The following is a 23,260-nucleotide window of genomic DNA, read 5'->3' on the forward strand; positions in this document are numbered from 1 at the left end:
GAATTACAGAGCTTTATCTTGAAATTTAGGTTGCATTTCTCCTCTATGAATCATTGTACAGGTTTGATTGGTTCAAAGCCAAATTATAACTAATTTGCTGTACAGTACATCATTCACGATCTGTTTTGGTTTAAATTACTTGAGTATTAATACTAATATAAAATATATATTTTTAATCGTCTTGTTGCTGGAAATAATAAAAATTAAATAGGAATTTTAAAACACAAATTAATGAATGGAAGGATGTATGGGGGATGGATGGATGGATGGACGAAAAGACAGATATAATGGTGGGTGGATGGATGGATAGATGAATGGACAAACGGAAGCAAACATGGTAAATGGGCTGCATTCATACACCGGTGGCAGAGGCTGCCATGCAAGGCGCCAACCAGCTCACCGGGAGCAATTTGGGGTTCAGTGTCTTGCTCAAGGACACTTTGATGGAGTCAGGAGGAACCAGGGGCTCGAACCGGCAACCCTCTGGTTGCCGAACAATAGCACTACCTCCTGTGCCACCATCTTTCCCAAACGTAGCTAATATACCCAAAATAACAACCACACATTACCTGCCTTTGCAATTCTCCATTTGTGGCTTCAAATTTCAAATCGCTGTTAATGTTTGAAAGTGCATAGATACCTCCAGGGCATTCAAAAGGGGAAGGGAGGGTGTGGCACTTAAACCTTAAAAACCAGCTTATCTTTAAATGGGGGGGGGGGGGGGGGGACTCCACAGCTAATCCCCCTCTTCTGTTGGCTGAGAGCTCACTGTTAGAGAATTGGCACTGTGAAGCAGGTCAAGTGTATGATGGTTCTGGAACCTGATGTCAACTGCTTTACTGTAAAGGTGATTTAGGAACTCAGGCAGACTTTAAACATGACAGGGGGGGCCATCATAAAAAGCCAGTGCCGAGAACTACCAGCCCCTAAATTGGCAATCAGCTGATTCATCTTCCACGGCCCCCCCTAGCTGAGTTTTATTGACATGATAAATTCACAAGGCAATATTTTTATTTATATATATTTTTTTATGGCAAAGATCTGCAGAATACCGCAGCCTTCGTGTCCTTGCGCGACGGCATGCTGTTATATTGAGGAATTGTTTTCTGATGGGATTTGCGCCGTGCTGTTTCGTGTGCCTGAATTGATACCAGGGACCGAAAATACAAAGAAACTAATAAAAGGATAAATCGGACTCTAGCTTTCTGACTGTGTGTTATGGGGGGAGATCCTGCAGAGCTGGGTATTTACCCTGTGATATTTCCCTTTGAATGGTCACCTATAATGTAATGATTTTGTTTTACTGGAGATTATAACCATGTACTGTAAATGCTATGGTTGATGACTTTGTGGACAAAATAAGCAAAAACAGGTTCAATATAGCATACAATAGGCAATCATAACTCTCAAAAAAGGTATATGTTCATTAAAAATTTTACTAAACAAGAGTTGGGACAGTACTGAAAAATCCGTATCACTTCTTTCACCTTGTTCATACAGTTTGACAAAGATATTTTTTTTAAAAAAACCTTCTGTTTGCTCTGAGAATTTGAAGCTTGGTTTTGACCCTGCCCTTTCTGAAGATTATCTACGCACGGCATCATTTTTAATTAGCATATTTACCTGGCAACGGCTAAGTGTACGTGGCAGTTATTGCAGTGCGAGCCCCCTCTCTGACAGGGCCATTAAGCTGATGGAAGCGCGGAACGCGGGCAAGTGAAGACAGGGGCTTTTTGTTAACAAAGCACGGAGCAAAGCAAATCTGGATAGTTTAAATAAGCATGCTTTTGCTTTCACCGGAAAAAACGAATTGACACGGATAGCATTTGGCCCCGGAGGAGGAGGCAGGAACTGCTTTTCTGCTCTTTTCTGGGTTTCATTTTAGTTAGGAAACTTGAGTGATGAAGCGCTTTTACATCTCTTTGCTATATGTTAGTTCAAACTTGAGTGGCACTGACCTTGCCCTGCGGTTTCATTGCCTGCCAGAAGAACAATCTGAACCTAGAAAATCTCCTTGCCAGGAGATACCACCTAATATATGGGGGATTGGTAGCATCTAAAAGTAGGTGACCAGTGCAGAAACCTTGCTTAAACCAGCTGTGGTACCGCGAAATCTCTTATCGTGTAATGCTGTTAGAATAATCCTTAATTAGGGATGGAATGAATGCTGGAAGAAACCAGTGTCATCCATTTATAATAAGAACAACCATTAACGAATAATAAACCAACCATAAGTGTTCATGATTGTCACCTGTTCTTCCTGTCCCCATCTAAAATTAAATTGTGTATTAGGGTCATAATAATATAGCTACAGTGGCTTGTAAGAGGGTTTCAACCACCGTAAAATCATCAGATTTGCATGAATTACAAATGAAGCATACAGTTACATATGCATAGATGAATATATACAGCCAATGCAGCAGACAGGGAGCCTGTACATACGAGGCTGTACAGGACGAGGCCGTACAGGACGATGCCAGAGGACGGTGGCACTTAATGGATCTGTCCCTGTTCCCTCCAGTATTGAAAACAGTGATTAGATTCATTTTATATATCTACATATATGTGTGTGTGTGTGTGTGTGTGTGTGCGTTTGTGTGTGTGTCTGTGTCTGGACTTCCCTGTAGCTACAAATACCCAGAACTTGCTTTTGAAAATATAGCTAGCATTGGATTGGAAGATCAGTGCAAAATCACAGGCTGATTGAGCATTTGCAGTGTTAAGGATGCCTTTCACTTCTTCGTTTCTCTTTGTTTCTTTCTCCAGCCCTAAAAAGCTGAAACTCTTTGAACAGTTGGCCAGGAGTGAAACTGTGTAACTTAATGTGACTTGTGTTTTCAAATACTGACTTGTGAGGCTTGATTCATTGATGTGATTGTATAAATACTGCATACCTAAGGCTGAAGAAACGTGGGTTACAGAGATTTAAATAGTTCATGCTTGCTTGGAAAATAATGTTAGAAGAACTACAGTATTAGAACAAAGCATTCCACCAGGTATGAAGAAACAGACTAGAGGAAATAAAATTTCCAGAGAAGGTCATCAGAGTTCTGTGAAGTACCTGCTACAAATAATCAACTATGTTCTATGATGGTGAATAAAAAATGTGGGAATTCACTACCACTGTGGTCTACTGGGTCCCCAAAGGCGTGTTCTAGAATATGGCTTGAAAAGTCTTGAAAAATGTTGTTGACATGTTGGTCAGATGTTCATTTGTTCGGTGTATAATGGTACATCGGATTTGAGAATATCTACATTTTCATACATCTGTTGATGTGAACTGCACTTGCCTTCAATACTTGCATAATGGATTCACCATCACTGCATATTTTTAAATACACATCTTACGTATGTATGAAGGAGCTGAGTTTGCCATGATATGCAGCCATGAACGTGATGACATGTTTGTGGAGGTGGAGTGCTCAGTTATTTACTTTCATTCCAACCTTGTGAAACCCCCTTCTGTGGTATAACCCTAAACAGAACACTGTTTCTTAGAGTAATTCTATATTTTTAAGTGGCAGAGGTGGAGATTTCAGGTCCAGAGAGTACAAATCCTGACCAAGATTTTGTTTCAACCAACCAGTTGAGTCCTCTGTAACTGTGACTCTTTATACTCAACTGGTTGGTTGAAACAAAATCTTGGACTGGATTTGTACTCTCTGGACCTGAAATCTCCACCTCTGATAAGTGGTGAGATTTTTTTTTTTTTTGGGAGGGGGGGGATTTAAAAACATTTTCCTAAGCTTTTGGATATTGGTACATTCTCTGACAACAGTTGGAGTAACTAAGAATCTAATATATGGTCATTAAAAAGTTCTCGGCAAAACAGAATGTTCTGAATCAATGAAAAAAGTCCACTTCAAAATTTTCATGCTACTTGAGGCTGTGTTTATGGCGTAATGGCATCTTAGACTTCTGAGTTCATCGCTGCACCTTGTGAACCCTGTCTGCAGTTTCTCCTGTCATGTATTAATAACTGCATAGAACACGTGTTGGGAAATAATTTGTGGACACTGGCTGTGAGAGTTCTGCATGACTGGCCGCTCGCTATGAGAGCTACGCAGGAAGTTTACCTCAGCAGCAGGTCGTGGAATATGCTGGTGTCACTGGGGAGAACAAGGACGAGTATGAAAGTGACCAAGGACAGACGGCCCCCCCTCCCTTTTTTCCAACAGACGCACAATGTTGGGTGTATTCTAAGCCATAGTCCCTCTCTGTGTCCTGTGTATCAGTGCTAATTAAGCAGAGCAATACTGAATGTGTATCAGACCATTGGAAAATATGTATCATGTCTTGTTTGCAGTACAGCTGGGTGGTTCTCATGTGGCTTTCCAATAGCTTTGCACTTTTCAGTCAGCCTTATCCAAGCTGGTTATTTCATAAGACAATGCTAAAGTAGAGCAGTGCTGTAGTGTTTTAACCCCTGTATTTTATCCATCTGAATTATGCATGTTGTTGCCTAAGGTGGCCGTGTCACATGTTAGAGGAGCCACCCGTGAGCAGCTTAAGCTACGCTGCTGCACGTGTTTGATCTGCGTAGATCATCTTTAGTTTTCACATGGTGTCAAAGTCTGTATTAAGTTTTTATGAAATGTCAGTCTTTATTAATTAATTGTGCTTTTTATATGTAAAGCAAGAACCTTTTCACGGACATAGCGTTTCTCTTCTACATAATGAATGGAACCCAAGGGTAACTACCTGTCTCAACTCAAATTAGGACAGGGACATTAACAATGTGATACTTAATTGCCATTTCTTCAGAGAGTTTCAGATTGTTTTTCAATCTGTGCTTATTTTCAGGTTCTTATGCCAGTGTGGAATTTCATCATTATCACTGTAATTCTGGAGTTCAAAAGATTTCACTCCTCTTGGCAATTCAAATACGTTATCAGCTTAAATGACTGCTCTTTCTTTCAAATATGTCAGTTTCCTTTGTAATCCCACTCAGAGTTAAATCAAATGGCATTTTTAAATGATCCTTTAACCTCTTATCTCCCTCCAACATTTGGACAATATCTGAAAATTCATCTTTTTGTAAGTTATAAGTAAATAACTCTCTACTGAATGACTGAACAACAATTTGTTTTATTTTTAATGCTAATAAAAAAAATCACCAGAAAGGAATTGTGGCTGTTTTCAAATAGGATGAGTGTCCATTTAAAGAATACAGCTTGATAGTCTGTTTCCTGAAATCTTGGACCTACGAAGATTCTCTTCAAGTTTCAGTTGTTTCCTTAGTCTCTCAGTTGAGTTCTTCTCTCTGTTCCATAAAAATATCACATCGTAGAAGAAAAAATGAAAGTCATTCAAGCTGTTTTATTCCATGTGTATAAATTACCCATGAGTCCTACTGTCTCTGATATAAGGAATTCAGGCTTGCCAAGTCAGCCTGTGGATTCCAGGCCGGCAGGGGCCCCCAAACCCCATCCCAAGATATCAAGACTTGCGTCAAGGCTGCCATGTCGTATTCATATGAATGAGTCTTTCTTTTTTATTGTCCCGTAAAATCATTATTGTTAGGCTGGTATTAAGTTGGCCATGTTTAAATAAATTCTGCAGTGACCTCAAGACTGCATTGTGTGAAATTTATAAGTATATTTCTAAACTGCTCAGTGCTAGGTCTGATCATTTTATTTAGAAAAGTCAGTTATGTTTTGGACATAATACTAATTTCTAATTATTGTTGTAGTACCAGATATTCTATGACTGTTTAGGGGCATTAAAAATATATTGAGCTGAGCTGAACTGAATTTTGTAAATTTAGTTTTCAGCTGCAATTCAGAGATGCTGAAGAAAATCGGTAACAGTTATCCATCCATCCATCCATCCATCCATCCATCTTCTAACTGCTTATACTAGACATAGTCACTGGGACCAGGAGCCAGTCCCCGGTACCACAGGGCACAAAGCAGGCCTTCGCTGTGGATGTGCTGCTGGAGATAGTGGTTGTGTGCTGCTGGAGGTAGTGGTTGTGTGCTGCTGGAGGTAGTGGTTGTGTGCTGCTGGAGGTAGTGGTTGTGTGCTGCTGGAGGTAGTGGTTGTGTCTAAAGATACATCTTATTTCTCCCTAATTCCTGTGACAACCATGGAATTTCAAACCTTAAAGTTTTTTTTTCCACTTTACTGAACATCATATTCTTTTATAGACTTTTGCATTATATTCTGTAAATCTTGCTCTATATCTCAGAGGAATGACAGCAAAGAAATTTCATTTTTTTCCACCTGGAAAGAATGAGAAATAGAAAGTGGGTTTAACAGATGATTTTAAGATTTAATCAATAGTGTTGTGGTAAGTTCACACATAAGAAGCACACCTGTCATAGTAAAGATTTACTACAAAGTGGTTTCTGACTTTCCACTACAAAGACTTGTTGAAACATGAAATCTCGTTCCAGTTGTTATATCCAGATTGATATATATAAACTTTAAATTACATTTTTTGTTTCCATCTCCCTGCTCCTGAAACCTGTCATTGCAGTGATACACCACAGAGTGCGCTGTGCCAGTTTGGACAGCCTGCCTGCTTTTTGCTGTTTGCACATGCATGTGTTCATTTTACTTGATGTTGCTGATTTGCAGTCTTAGCCATGTGGTGGAAATCTGTAGAAAGATGATGGCTCTCACAGTGACAGTGATGGATGACGGGGGAAAGCTGCCGCTATGGGCCTGTTGAGCACTTTTCAGCAGCAGCTGCTGTCTGGCTGGCGGTTGCTTGTTCCTCAGAGTTTGCTGCTTGTGGCTGGTCAAACATGATTGCTCACGCATGCTGTACTGCTTTACTGATATGTACAGTTCAAGTACTGAAGATCAATTATGCGTCCCAGTTTTGCAGGTTATTGAGTGTTGTGCTATGCTGATTGCTTGTGACCCTATATTGAATAAGTAGCTGGGGGATGGATGGATGTTTGTGGATTAAAGGAATATACCTTTTCCTTGATGCAGAATGCTTAAAGAATTGATGTGTACATGTTAGTGTCTCCAAATGCCCGATACCGTTTTGTAGGATGAAACACTCGTTAGCAGATGAAGATTCTCATTCTAGGGGGGATTTTACATTGGATTGAATGCTGAAAGCAATACTAAGGGCTAACAGCCCAGCCACTGCCAGATTTAGGCCATATAAAGCTGAACTGATGCATAAAGCCTTGAGCGGTAGCTCTTAAAGGCAGACGCAGCCTTTCTCATGATTTATCCATTTCAATTGAAACCAGCCCCCAAGTGAATTTATTTGCCTTTTTAGTTTTTTTTTTTTGACTGAGGAATTCTCTGGCAAAGCTTAGTCTAAGTCCAAGGTTGTTTCAAGTCCAGTAATTCAGTTGTAAGCCAGCAATGGCACGGATGGGTTTCCATGATCGTTGGTGTTTCCATAGAGATTGATCACCAGCCCCAATACCTAGAGGTAACCCAGGAGATGAAAATCAACTGGTCCCGATTAGCCTAATTGTCTTGTTTGGGTTTGTATAGTTTCTGTTGGGCGGTTTGTGAAAGGAGTGTTAGATGGGCACTTGGTAAAACAAGATTCAATATGCAACTACCGCAGGTGTTGAAAGTTATTTACATTTATATAAATATGTAGTTTTCTGTGTTTTAGTCAAATTTGACTCTTTCTGCCCAAGGGCTCATGTCGGTGTTTGGTTGCTAATAGGTGCCCGTGGGGGCCTGAGAAGGGTTAGGAGCCCAGCTGTCTTGTGGTGCTTTCCCTGGCATACGTGGACTGAGCTGTACCCAGGCCGGATCTCTACGAGAGACTAGTTACAGCACTGTTCCAGCTCACTTCAGTTTTCCACTGCAGAAGGGTTGGCTTTGGACAACGACAGCGATTTCAAAACGAAGAGAAGCTTATTTACTGTTCACGCTGGGTGCATCGTGATTTACTATGTGCTGATTTCCGCCAGAAAGTCTGTGAGAATTGCGGCCTTATTTTAGCATCAAACGCTAGCGGAATTAGAATTCGCTTGCATAAATTTGCATTAGGAACTCATTTTGTGTTATCGGGGATGCATCAATACATCGCAATCTGCAATACTACTAATTATAATATGTAGAATTATGCCCTTTCTTCCTTCCAATAATCCAGGGCTCTTCAAATCTGGATCTTTTCCAAATCCACGCCTTGTGTTCAGTTCTCCCATGTACTTAGTTTAATAATCATCGATTCTGATTGGCCAGAGGCTTTACACCTGGTTCCCATGTAAAGGAAGATTAGAAAATCAGCAGGGCATGGACCTTGATTTGAATAGCCCAGCGATTATCCATGCATATTGATGCAAAACACCGGAATCTCCGTGCATTTCGGCCAATCAGACGGTGGTGACACACTCTATTTAGCAATGCCATGACAGCACCAGTATAAAACCCAGAGATAAAACCTGAGTATCCAAAACACAAGGCTTCAAGTCAGACCATGTATTCTTTATTGGACTGAACGCATATTATGTGTTTGTTATGGACAGTCCACAGCTTGCACAGATGCCTGATGACATTTCCCTGATCAGCTTTAGATCTCTCTGGCTGTTCTTTCCAGTCATGCCCCTCTAGGTGTCTCCATCACACGTAGACCACAGTTTGTAGGGAATACCTTTCTAAGCATCTACTCAGCACCTAGGAGAAATCCTACCTGAGTAGCTCTTAGCTTGAGAGATTTCTACCCCTGTCTGAGGTCTTCCACCACGGGGAACTACAGAGTAGGACAGGCTCCTCAAATCAAAGATTTGGCTCCAGTGTCCACAAGATGGCTGGGGGAAAGGGAGGGGTTGTGCAGAAGAAATCCCCCCCCCCCCCCCCCCCCACTGGCAACCTACAGTAGTACCTAGCAGGATATGTGCTCTGCTCTCTTGGTACAGTATGTTGCATACGGGCCTTTGTTGGATCTTTTGTCTGGCTTCTGCCCACAGCCTGATTTGGTCCCGACCAGGAGACATGGCATGCAGATGCCAGCACTGCATTAAGGTGATGATCCTTGGGGGGAGGGGCATTCACTTGATACGAAAGTATGTGTAGATGTCTGACTGATACTAGTCAGATGCTGTCATGGTGAGTAGTTAGTTTGATAAACAAGGTAACTTAAACTAAGGCATTGTTTTTCAGAGATTCGTGATGGCTGTTTATAGAAACAAGGCCACAGTATAAGCTGGGAAAGGCTCCCAGTATATCAAACATACTACTAACTAAGCAAAAAACATGAGATGGTCATTTTTCTTTTGGGAAAGAAAAGAGCATAGTTGACCTGCTGGAGCTAAACTGTGCTTGTTGCAGGAAAAGAGATCAAAAGCACGGGATCCCTCTTATCCCAGAAACGGAATCGCTCCATGTAGTAAGTTACTGTAAGTATGTAAATCTGCCAGGAAAGACCCCATCCGAGGACCTACAGCATTATCTCTTTGAGGAGGGCAAGCTATGAGAGACACAAAACAGAATTCCGACTGATACATTTTACATTATTAATTATGTAATATTGTACAATAATATCATGAAACAACAAACAGTTTTAAGGAATATTTCGCCTTTTAACTATTGAATGTTGGAATGTGGAAAAATAAGCTTCACTACAGCGTTTTGACAATAAAAGTTAAATTATTATTATTATTATTATTTACATTTTTGTACCTGCAAAACCCAAACTCCAGTTTGATGCCTGTACTGTCTTTCTCTTCTCACACTGAACTGATTCTTTATGTATTTCAGACACATGTAGGTTGCTTTTTAATCTTTCTTTCCGTGAACATGTTAATATTTGTGGTTGTATCGCATTCTTTCGAACCCGGCACCCAACTAACTCCATCTCCTTCTAAGTCACTCCTGAGTCCTAGTTTCATCTGGTGCCGCTTGCTGTGTTGCCTGAAAAAGCTCCACCTTCTCCTCCTCAATAATCCTATTCCATATAAAGCACATTTTAATTTCTAATATATGTTGGTGTTGCGGCAGTTAATGGCTGTGAAAATAGCAACAGTAATGGCAGCAAGGGGCAGCCTTTTCTCATATAATTCTTATTAATACAGGTGCTTAAATAGCTTTATATAACACCTGTACCCATTTAACGAGAGGCATTTTAAAGATTTTGTCGGTGCTGAGAGATTTATTGTGGCCCGGAGAAAAGAATGTTCTTAAAGCCCTCTGATAATTTTAAATGTATCATTAATTTCCTTTCTCACGCAGAATGTTACCTTCAAGCCCTTTGATGTGTTTTATGAATGATTTCATTAAATTAATTCAAACACAATTTTACCCCATATTTAGTTTCATGTCGACTTTCATATACACCTATTGTTTTTGTACGTACCCTTTTTTGCGTCCGAAACATCAATGATTTAGAAGATACCGACAGGCTAACATGCTTTTACCTATATATGGTATAGTTTGCTAACCATATAGTAGTATAAAACACTATATATAGGTCAATATGTTCATAAGACATCAACCATGTCATCACTTTAGGGTACAGATGACCATGTAAATGGTAGCGTTATTTGTACTCTCAGGGAACTGCTCGCTCATAAATTACACCTTCTGATATGCAAACTTTGCTCTTCATCTTTTTATGTTTGATGTACTCAATTTTTGTAACTGGGTTGAAATGGGGCAATGGGAGGGGGAGCTGACGTTTTCTGCCCATTTGATGTGCCTTGTAATCTTGCCTCAGTGTTGATTTTATGTTTTTGTTGCTCCTGCATTTTTATATACACTTTTCGCATAATAATGATATAATAGTGATATGTTTGAAGGAGCAGCTAAACAAGTATCCAATGAAAACGCCTGTAATTCGTTTTCAGACCCAGCACAACATTGTAGGGATGAAAGATCTACTGGTTCCACAAAAAAAATATGGACATTTAGACTCTTTCAGACAACCTCTACGAAATTTTTGAAATTTGCATTAGCCAAAATGCTCTTTTGTAAAACGTTTAAATTTTATAAAGTTCAGGGACTTATGTTTGTGAAATTATTACCTATTTACTTTAAAATTGTAACATTTCGCTTTTATTATGCTTCACCAGTTACCTTTCCTTGCATGGGTTTTAAAAAATATATATTAATAATAAGCAATGTGAAAAACACAGTAAGACGGTGGCTAAAATTATTTACCTAAGAAAACAAGCTGTGTGTGTTGTTTAACCTATAGTGTTTATAATATGTAAACACAAAACGAACTGGAAGGGGATGAAACTGCATTATTCATATGAGTGCGGGTCTTCATTGCACACTGGGACAGATTGGTCCTCCGTTCTGCTGGCTGTAAGCCAGACATCTGGTTCTTTCCTTTTTTTTATTACTCCCTCGTGTCTAACTGACAGCAGTCCAGCTGTAGCTGGGAAGACTTGCTACAGGGTATTTGTTGCCTGGGGGGAAAAATCCTGCCTTCACATGTGGAATATAGCAGATACTTTTCCCTACCTGTAAGAAAGCAATTTAAATACCATAAATATGTTTGCCTGCTTCTGGTTGATTCTTTTTGAAAATACAAACTGATTTTTTTCATTATATTACAGGAGCTACTTGTCACTTCTGTGATTTTCTTGCTCCTTAATTTAGGGGAATCCTTGCTTCTGCACATTCTGTCTAGGAAATAAAATGTCACTAAACATTGCAATTGGAAAAAGAGACATTTCTGATTTATAATTACACATTAAAACCATCAAACTATAGTTTAATTATTCTTTTAATTGTGGTTCTTTTGTTTTTGTCATTGAACACTATGCCACCTGGTACTTGTTTAATGATGAAAAAAGTAGTTTTCTTTCTACACTGTCACTGAAAGCAATCTCTAATTTGATTAAGAGAAAAATGTCATTTGTTTGGCAAAGAAATATGAATGTGCACACATCCTTCTAATGTGTGGACTAACATCAGTGGCAATTAAATTTAACTAATTATTGTTCTGATGAACATATTTAAGCTGTGTATTTTGGGCCATTGTGCACTTAAATCGATTTGACTGGAAACCAATTGAAAATGCGTGCAGTAGAGAGGTTATGATGCTTATTTGTAAAATGTCAATGGCAGTGGGATATGCATTCTTTACCACTGAAACATAGAAGTGAGGTTGAAATGTATTTGTACTGGATTGGTTCTGTTATTCATATTTGTTAATCTTCGTGGTCTAATATTGTGCATGGTCTTTTTTGTGTGTGTTTTATAGTACAAACCTCCTCTGGATATGTATAGATCTGCGATCAAACTGTGCAAAGCATAATTAAACCGCACTATAAAAACTCACAGGAACATTGATGTTTCATTATTTTATGCAGCCGCTATACAAATAGCCAGTTTCCAAGTGAGCCGTGACATTTAGTTGTAGTCATCTTTTGTGATGTGGATTTCAGAACCCCGGATTCCTGTAGTGATCCATAGCAGCGATGTGCCGGGGTTCCCAGTAGTGCTCTGTGGTACCACTGCTGTCAACTTTGACAGTTAAAAAGTTTCAGTGAGGTAATTTAGTAATGGTACCTTTTCATTAGCAGTCCGAATGAATAACTGAGCACAGCTTGTTTACAGCGTTTTGTTACATTCGTTTTAATGAATATATAAAATGACATACATTTGCGCAAATATTTATTATTACACTTCAGTGGCTATTATCCTTAAAAGACACCAATTTGCTTTTATGTTTAGCCTTTACGTTAAACTAAATATGACTTCAAGATATATAATGTTAAGATAATGTACTACTTCACAAAGGATTCACAAAGAAAAAATGTTGATTTGTTTCTTCACCTAGCAGGTCCTGAATGATGTTTAACATTGCCAAATAACTGCTCCTTTGTCTTCTATTGATTTATTTTTATATCATTATTTTATAATAATTTTAAATTATTTATATTTAATATTTTTTATACAACATTAAATTTAAATTCTTATTTATCTACTTTTTTCCCTTCTCCTCCCTCTGGGATGCGGCAACAACATAGTTGAATCAGTTGCCGGAGAAACCTGGAACCTGGTTTCCTTAGTTACTAGAAGTCAGATATTATATTGTAACAATTAGGATATTTATAATATCTTGAACGTACTGTACTGAGGATACGTCACATGATCTTTATATCTGGTTCTGTGGCTGTATGTTATGATGAGTTGACTAGTTTGCAGCTGCATTTGATCATTTTCATTTGTTTGGCTATTCTCCCCCCCCCAGCTCAAGTAAACATTTGTAACTTATGGGTGGTTAGGAAACTAAAATAACCTTTGAGGTTATTCTATGCCAGGCTTAACCTTCTTAAAAATTGATAGGTCAAATAGCCATTTCAAGATTACATGCTGGATACATATTTCAGCCATATGTCTGGCTTGCACCTTTTGCTATGTAACAGTATTAAATTCCTTAGCTTTTGCCAAAATTGATTGTTGTTTTCAGTATTTGTTGTCATCGCTCACTGATGCTGGGCTCTGCCTCACAATCCCTTTGTTCTATGTTGACGTCTGTTTCCCTTTTTTCTTTTGATTGTATTGGTTTTCTACCTGCAGTTCTTCTACTGACTAATACAGGATAAGGAAATTGATGAATTTATATATTTGAAATAATGATGTACAATGAATTGCCATTGCTCTTTGCATTGTGTGCATACAGAGTGTCAATTTAGTAATCTGTGACAGAAACACACAGTAAAAGTTATGTTACCATTGTTAGTTAATCTTTGTGTATATTTTCTATCACAGCCATTCAGACATCTCATTGTATGAAAGCTTCTAACATATAATAAATGAACACATTTAAATTCAGTTTCTATTAAATACTTTATTTAATCAATTATAGTAGATAGCACTACTACTTTAAGTTAAATATGCTATTAAAATTCCAAAATGACAATAAACACATTCATTTAATATTTCTAACAGTTTTCAGTGGAATTATACTTGAATTACTTGAATATACTGGAATTAGACTTGAGAGGTAGATGAATCCCTCTAAGCATCTGCCGTTCAAATTACCGTCATATTTAGGTATTTCACAAGACAAATTAGTTGCCTTTCACTCCATATACTGTGATCTAACTAGATGGCTGGCAGTTGCTAATCTTCTGTTGTCCATCTGATGCTGCTGGGCAGGTAAATATTGTTTGAAAGCAAATGTATTAGCTGTGTTTATCTCAATTTCTGAAGAATAAAAGATTGATTTCATTTTTTCTGTTCACGACACAAATCTCATAATAGAAGCCCAGTCTTGAAATTTTCTTGTTCATTGTTGTATTGCAGCCTACACAGAATTTCCCACTTGAGATCAATAAAGTATGTCTATTTGTCTACAATGTAACAACAATTAAGAGTTGAGTTATTCCATCCAGGTCCCCAGCCACCACTACAATCTTCACCAGGATGATTGGGTAGAAGATGGAGCGATGAATCATTCACACATATTTTAGATTTCTCAACTTCATTGGTTAAGCATAAACAGACAGTATTTGTTTTTATGAGTGTGACCTTTGCACTTTGGGTAAGTAGCAGGGTGTGCAGATTTTAGCCTCAGATATTTACTTGTTCCTCATGTTGGATTCATCTGCCTTTGTGAAACAGAAATTGAACTAGAGGACAGAAACTCTTTACTTAAAGTGTGAATCATGTAACATTTCTCCGTCTCAGGGAATGACAAAGAGGTTAATTGCATCTGAATGCAGTGAGCATGCAGTGAGCATGCAGTGAGCATGCAGTGAGCATGCATGGGCAGCAACAGATTTTTTTTTCTTTTTCTTTGGTATGTATCTTCTTTGGAAAACAATTTATTATTGTAATAGATGGAGTCTGGCATAAGAATCCAGACTGAATTAACACCAGTGCATCACCTTTGTGTATAAGGAGCCAGTAGACCCGGCATCTGTATAATTTTTTCCAAGATCATATAGTTTTATTGCTTTTTTGATTCACTGGCATGCAACATAGCTTTTCTGTGATTTACTGTTTGAAAGCTGAAGGGGTTTTAACCTCCTGGCTGATACGTAAGTGAGCATTGCTTATCATGACTTGTGAAGAAAATGTGAAGCATCTTTAGCTGAAGCCTCTGTTTTCAGACGGCACTAGGGGCAGTCACATGACATCTTATGAGTTTTTAAATTACAGTGGGTATCGTTCAGCAGATACAGGCAGTCCAGTTAAGAACATCTGACTTATGCACAACTCATACTTATGAAAGGGCTGCCCATACAGCTTATTATATAAAAAATTTGGGTTAAATACAAATGTTTGTCATAACTCTCGTGAAAACATTTTGTGGCTCGAGGTACAATACAGCACTGTATTTAGCTAATTTTATTATTACTATTTAATAATTATTACATATTATTTTTCGGACTTAGCAAATTTGACTTAAAGATAGGGAACAGATCTCGTTTTTTTTTCTGAGTTGCTGTTGTTTTTATTTCTTTTCTTTTCTGTGTGTGTTCGTGTCTCTTAAGGGTACCATGGTAGCTCACGGTTGGCACTGCTGTTTCTCCGACACCCTGTGTGAAGTTTGTAAGTTCTTACCGCATTGTGCAGCTTACCTCTAGGTATTCTGCTCTCCCCGGGTTCACCGCTTTCCTCCCACACTCCAACGAAATTCCGTTGGGCTGACTGGCGCCTCTGAACTGGCTTGCAGTGTGAGCATGTATGTGCCCTTTGATGGGCTGCTTTTCCATCTGGGGTGTAACCTTTCTTAAGTAACCCCCCCGACACACACACACACACACACACACACACACACACACACACACACAACCCTGATCAGTATAGATGGTTAGAAGGTGGATATACATCGCGTATATTTTTCAAAATATGTCGCTCTTTTATATTTATTAATTCATAATTGTGTTGTAGCATTATGCTAATATTTATGTTTATGGTTTGGGATGAAATTGCGATTTTGGTTTTTTAACTTGAAAATACATGGTAGGCGTGATAAGCTTTAGAATCAGCCTGTACCTTTCCGGTTTTCAGATATTGTTGGGTTTTAATTGCACGAATAATGAAATCCGTTGTTATGATTTTGATGTAACCAGATGGATTGATTGATTGATTGATTGATTGATTGATTGATTGATTGATTAGCCTTATGTGCTCTCCAGAACTTTTCCTATACGTCTGTGTCATGGAGATTCTATAACTTAGAAAATAACATTTTTGATATGTAGCGGCTGACAGTAATATGAACTTTGGCTTAATTCGGAGATGCCCTCATAGTCTGTTTAATGGCGGTAACTGCTTCTCTCTAAAACTAAGACCCTGATAACACACACAGTATCGCGTAATAAAATAAGCCCCATTGCTAATTTATAAATCCGTCTGGCTGAGAGGTGGATTCATTAAGATGGCACTTTCACAAGAAAATCCTGAAGTGTTATTAAGTCCAGGTTTGTATTTCAGCTCAGCTCATCCATGTGTGAACAGGCAAATGTTATCTCCTTCATAACTTGTTTTAGTTTTATTTGTATCTTCCTCAACATGCCTGAAGGATTTCGGTTAGAGCGGAGCCAGAGCTTGACCATAAGGACCGGCCCCGCGACTGGCTTCCCTCATGCTCTTTAATAAGAGCATTACAGCTTCAGTAAAGTTTCTAACTTCAGGTCCAAGTTCTGCACCTTTTCCTGACAGTGCAAGTGTGCTCAAGGTTGTCGGGTAGCCTTTTGACCATGGAGCTCTAGAGATTTTATTTATTCTTCTGACCAGAACAGTGCATGCTTTTTTTTTTCCCTATTCACTATTGTCTCCACTTTCAAAATTGTATTATTTCCTTTTGTCATGGTATTGTTGCTAAAATGTTCTTAAGCTCTTTGGTGCAACTGAATTGAACTGAAGATTTGAATTGAAATGCATTGAATTTATTTAAACAAACAACCGATTTACTATGTATTAATATAACTAAGAAAATCTTGTTCTAAGGGTTTTTATGTTCAATATTGGTTTCCCTCGACATGAACCAGCAAGCTTTTGACCATACAGTGAGTTTCTTCATTAAGCACTGGCCCCACTGTAACATTACCTCATTATTGCTTTTGGCCCCTGCAGAGGAGAAGCCGGATTGCTCCAAGGCTCGCTGTGAGGTGCAGTTCTCACCTCGGTGCCTGGAGGACTCTGTGCTGATAGAAGGCTATGCACCTGCGGGGGAATGCTGCCCACTGCCCAGCCGCTGTGTCTGCAACCCCGCTGGGTGCCTGCGCAAGGTCTGCCAGCCAGGCTATCTCAACATCCTGGTGTCAAAGGGTTCTGGGAAGCCTGAAGAATGCTGTGATCTCTACGAATGCAAGCCAGGTATGTGCGGGACGAGCTACGCTGCTTCATCTACCATGTAGTTGTTGTGTCCGTTGCAGGATGTTTTTCCCAGTGAAAAAGAATGTTTACTGATTTATTTTATATTTTACAAGTATACGCAGATGCTTCTTGGTTTACGATGGTTCACCTTACGATATTTTGACTTTATGATGGTGCAATAGTGATGCACATTCAATAGTCAACTTTGAATCCTGATCTGTTCCTGGGGTAGCAATATGCTGTACGACACGTTATAGTGATGTCCGGAGATAGCTCCATCCACCCAGCCATGCTTCAGGTGTAGCGATTGTAAGCGTAAACACCTCATACAGTTTTTAATAACGTAACGTAATCATACTTGCAGTAATTTTTTATTTACTTATTCAGTGACAGTAATTATTGACTTATTTATCATACCATATTCAAATTCGACATATGACATTTTCGGCTTGAGACTGGTTCATCAGAGCGTAACCCCATCGTAAGTTGAGGAGCATCTGTATTCTCAATTCATCTCATAAAAATTTCACCACACCCTTCCTTTAAAGCAAATCTGACTTGGGAGTCACTGTATTTGGGATCCAGTTGATTCTTTTGGGTATTCAGTTGCTTGGGATAGCTTTATTTTTTATGCCATGTTAAGTCTTCATATGAAATAGTGAATTTCCATATATGGAAATGACAAAATTAGCTTTCACGATCGTGCCCTTATATATGTATACTGTATATATTTTCATTCACGTGTCTCCCTCTGCAGTTTTCAGTGTGGATTGTAGTACAGTGGAGTGCCCACCGGTGCAGCAAGTGCAGTGTCCCCCTGATAGCTATGAGACACAGGTACGCCTGACCGCTGACGGCTGCTGCACACTGCCCACCAGGTAAGACCATCCCTAAGGCGATATGACGGGCCCTTTGCTTGTCCATCCCCCCCCCCCACTGCACCCCCAGTGCTGACTGAATATTTATGCTCACGCTGTAAACATAAAAAATCTATTTGTGGCACCAACATGAGCAGACTTCATGGGCATTTGGATTCTAAAAAATTCATGAAGCTATATTCTTGTCGCATCTTATTTGGTTGCTTTTTTAAAATTTATTATTACATTTCCTCGACATGTTTCAGTGTTGTGCTATTAGGTAGGTTATCAAACTTTATAGTAAGTGGATTAGATCTGATACAACTCACAACTGGAGAGGATGTGAAGTTCTGTCCTCAGGGGCTACAAAAGGATGCAGCTACCAAAAAAACAAAGTGTGCTGCTATCGGTGGCTAATCGCTAACGGTGCTAATCCATGGAATTTTAAGTTTGATTATTAACAACCTTCAAGTGACTCTGGGGGGAAAAAATAGTATGAATCGGCCATCTAGACTCCCACAAGTTTCCAAAATGGATTCATTACAACTTGGTATACATTTCCTGGGTGTATGAAAAAATACTGAAGAGACATTTTATTATTCTGCTAGAAATTCATTCATTTGATGTTTTGTTGACAGTAGAGGAGTTTCAACCAGCACTTCAGAATCTCATATTAGTGTTTAAGTGGGTTGAGAGCTGGAAACCATTGTATATGTTTAGCATCGTTTTTATGTTCATAAATTTTTTAGTGACCACTCATGGTCTGGAGATTAGAAAATCACCCTCTCATCATCATTGAAATGCCTCACCATAAGATGAATGTAATCACACAGAATATATTTATGGGCCTTCTCTTGGTTTGGATGCACCTACAATATTCCAGGAAAATATACTCACGCTATAAGAAAGCCGTCAGAAGATTCCCATTTGGGAAAAAGCACTCGATCCTGCAGGTTTCTTTTGGCATGTGCCACATATATAGGCCTACTCAGTTGTTCAGAGTAGTGTGAAGGATGACTCCTCTGAGTATGATTTTTTTTACTACTGTTCACGAGCCCATAGCCTGTTCTTTGCATCATTTACCTGCAAAAAATAGGTCTTTAGATAAATGGCTTATGCACTGCAGCCCAAGCCGGTACGATCTCTCCCTTAAAAAAATAATCACCTTGTACTGTATCTTGAACAAATGCATGGAGATCACAGCTGAGAAGTATGTGATTATTACTATAGATGCGCTTAAACTTACGGTTAACCATCGTTTCTTGTGATTGATCAGATTAATTGGTTGTTTTTTGCCACTGAACCCCGGGCTGAACGTGTGCCAAAGATCATTCTTCTGTTAGAGTCACTGATCTCCTTTTCCAACCACTGTGTACTAAATAGCAGCTAACCCAGTGTTTTAATACCTGATCAGCTGATCCTAATCAAAAAGGGAGTTAAATGTTTGTTACAGGAACATTGCTTATTTGGAAGTATGGGTAGTTCTGATATTAATGTTTTTTCAACGTCAATAACAATCTACGTCATTTACTTGATGTTATATCTGACACATATGAACAGCTAAGCAATTGATGACTATATAAAACAACAGTAAATGTATTTCTCAGTAAACAACGGTAGCATATTTTAAAATTCTCTCTGAACAAATAATTGATATAAATCTGTAAAATATAAATCTGTTTTGACTTGTGCTGACTACAGAATGATTAAACGTAATTACAGTTAACGTAGTTTTTCATTATGCTAATTGATATAACTCCTACCCTGCAAATTAGAATAACTATTGAATATAAAAGATGACCAACTTTTAACAGTGTTTTGTTTCAGTATGACTTCCCAAAATCCCATCAGGGATTGGTGTTGGAAATGCGGGACACATCCACTGATTGTTTAATCTGCATTTCATTGTGGTTTTCTGAGTCTTCTTTCAATAAAAAATAAATTACCTTTCAGTTAGTAAAAGGGCTGATGAGGTGATTCCTTCATGCTTTTACAAAGCTATGTCAATACCAACATTAATCACTATAAATTCTGAATGAAAAATTGAGAACTTGTTGCACTTACCAAATGGTTTAGTGTAAACTTATAGTAAACTGCATAAAATACTTTTAATTTTACACATTATTGAAGAAATCTATATAGCCAAGGAAGTATTTCAGCATCCATATCCATACGCTGTAGAGTGCATGGTTGAACACACTTGTTCTTCCTTGCTTCCTCCAGATGTGAATGTTTACCCGGCCCGTGTGGCTTCCCTCACTGCCCGACAGGAAGCTCTCCCCGTGTCATTGCCCGCGCTAATGGCTCTCCAGGGACGTGTTGCGACGTGTTAGAGTGTGTCAATGGTAAGTTTCAGCTTTTGTTTGTGTTTTTTTTTTTCCTTTTGAATGTCCAGCTTTGTAAACAATGCCTCAGTTTTTGATTGAAAATAAGTATTTCAAGCTACAGTATAACCCATATTGTATAAGCAATCTCTTGTGTGAGTTTGGAGACTGCTTTTATTAAAATAGAATAGAATAGAATAGAATAGAATTGTTGTCATTGTGCAGTAGGTCTGTACAACGAAATTTGCTTATGCAGCCTCCAAAACAATACTCACCTACACACTCAATAAATAAATACAAATTGCAAATAACAACAAATAAGAATTGAATCCCATTGTATTAGAGTCCTTTTAAAATGCAACTATACAAGCTAGAAAATAAAATAAAATCATTCTGAAACAATTATTATTATATGGGTGTAACTATGTTGATTAAAATGCTTAAAATTATGGAATGCTTTAATTAAAACAGATGATGTGATTATTAAGTAACTGTAATTGTCTTGGCTTTCACTCCAGTTATGTTCCCTTCTTCATATTTAGTGTTTTCAAGCTTGATTGTTTATAATTGGTGTAGAACCCATCTTTGTTTGCTATATATAATTCTCATTTATTTAGTCAATTAATATTTTACATTTTGCTGTAGCTTGTCAAATTAACACTGGTTTTGAACAGTTGCATCAGTTTCGATGTTTAAAAATTTCTTCTTAAGCGAGCACTTCGCTAGAAGATCCTCAGGTGAGGTGTAATATTCTTCCTGTGCATCCACTGCCAAGCTGACTGCTTTATTTGCGCGCTACAAGCTAGATGACACTGTGCAGGAGATTTAGCGCAGGGGGATACCGGCCAACTTCCCCTCCAGCAGTGAACTATGGAATTTATATTTTGCTGCAGCTGAACTTCAGGTCGAAGTTGGCAGATGACGTACCTTTAACTTTAGTGTATTGACATTCTACACAAGCTCTTTTAGGGTTGTATTTATCTTATCAGAGAAATTAAATGTCACCGCAAGGTATGAGTTATAGGATCCACATGTGCTCAGGACTGGTTTTACTGGGCGAGTTGCTCTTTCAGAAGTGTGAGAAGGGTGAACTGCAACATTGCAATGGTTGTGTCTGTTTGCCACGGGATTTAAAGAAACGTGAAAATTGCATGTAGAAAATTCCACAATTGTATTTTTTATCAACTTCAATTGTTAACTATTGTCAATAAACATCTCGTATTTTCTTCATTGTCCAAACTCTGGGATATATCAATAATCTTGACAAAAGTCTTCCCACCGTTAGCTTGGATATACATTAGTCAAAGGGTCTTTAAATCAACTCTGGGAATTATTCATATGAGTAAAAAAATGTGATAACTTTAGTGGAGTTTTAGAAATAAATGTAGTTTTGAAGAAAAAACAAGCAGTAGAAAATGTAAAAGTCAGTGTTAAAGAAATCGATGTAGTTATGGTAAGTATTTTACGGAGAGCAGAAGAGGAGATGATTAAAACTTTGGGTTCTGGGAAAAAGGGAATTGGGAGAGATGCAGAGAAGAGCACATATGAATAGAGAGATGGGAATATGAGCTATACTTTGCACAAAGGAAGGACGTCTGAATCTTTTGGGCTGTGCATTCAAAGATATTTTCTGAATAACAGAAATGTAATTAAAAAAAAATGAGTTTGTATTAAACAGCACTGTCTTTCATTCTCCATCTTCCTTTTAGATTTAATATATTAATTAAATTGTACTTGTAGTTGGGATTTTGGTGATTTAAGGAGTATTTATTATAGGGTATTTTGCATATTTTCAAAAGATAAACATCTCTCAGCTGTGTGGAGCACTGTCTGAACCGTCTTTTCTGATAAGAAATGCCTTAAACATTAGTTGTAATGGCAAGAATTCTTTAAGGCACTTCAGCTGATGTTTAAAGATAATTTCCTAATGAGATAGAAAGTTTTTTTTTGGGGGGGGGGTGTAGAATCACAGAATTATGGTCTGAAAGGAAAGCAGGAGAAAAGCCTGTCTCCGTGCACACTGGAATGCAGTGCGCATCCGTATTTTTGTCCTCTTCACAATGCAGTGGGTGTGGAAGGAAAAGGTATGGGTTTGAGCTCCAGAGTAACATCAAAGGACAACATGGAAATTTAAACTGACTGAACATCTGGGCTCTGCGGCTTCCTTGCTCAGCTGGAGTGAGGAGAACGGCATTAATATGCAGAACTGAATGGGAGGAGGTTGGAATTTGGGAGGATTCTGTGTCGTAGATCCACAGATGTCCAAAAGATGGGGGGTGATTCACACATGATATTTCATATGAATCAGGCACTTATCTCTAATGTTACAATCTTCGCTACTTGACTGGACTCAAGAAGTTGTTTTTTTTTAAGAATAAGATTTTTTTTGGTTCATCTCTTTGAAAATTACTTTAAAATATGATCACATAAAACATGTTGCTTTTTAATTTAATATATAGTATATTAGATTTTTGCAAAGATAAGGAGAATAAATTCTTGACATTTTTTTCCCAGTCAAAATAGCCACACATCTTGTTTAAGGTTTTTATTTGTGCTCTTTCACAAAGCCTACTTTCCTGATTGTCGTTATGTATAATACAGGTGTCAGTTTGAAATAATTAGGTCTTAGAACCAGACTAACATTAATTACTTCATTGAGTTATGCACAAATGCTTATGGCCAATGTAACAAAATATTATATGAACAAAGAAGCGATTGTGAGAATTTTATAGTACATGTAGTTCTCAGTAAAGGAACAAAAGTATAATTACCATATAAACATATTTTCAGTATCAAAAATCATAATTGCTGTGTGAGTCATCAGTTCTTTTTTTAAAAAAAATACTTTTAATATGCAGTCAAGAG

The 23,260-nt window shown here is 38.2% G+C and overlaps 1 protein-coding gene across 2 annotated transcripts in view; it reads left to right on the forward strand.

Annotated features, from left to right (window-relative positions):
- Positions 1 to 23,260, forward strand: part of crim1 (cysteine rich transmembrane BMP regulator 1 (chordin-like)) — an 84,938-nt gene that overhangs the window by 24,665 nt on the left and 37,013 nt on the right. For both annotated transcript variants that reach the window (XM_023825304.2, XM_023825303.2), the window contains 3 exons: positions 16,972 to 17,214; positions 17,972 to 18,092; positions 20,295 to 20,416. In XM_023825304.2, the coding sequence (XP_023681072.1) occupies positions 16,972 to 17,214; positions 17,972 to 18,092; positions 20,295 to 20,416 (486 nt within the window). The remainder of the gene's footprint in view (positions 1 to 16,971; positions 17,215 to 17,971; positions 18,093 to 20,294; positions 20,417 to 23,260) is intronic.

This window comes from Paramormyrops kingsleyae, chromosome 14 (genome assembly GCF_048594095.1).
Source record: "Paramormyrops kingsleyae isolate MSU_618 chromosome 14, PKINGS_0.4, whole genome shotgun sequence".
In the NCBI taxonomy this organism is placed as follows: domain Eukaryota; kingdom Metazoa; phylum Chordata; class Actinopteri; order Osteoglossiformes; family Mormyridae; genus Paramormyrops; species Paramormyrops kingsleyae.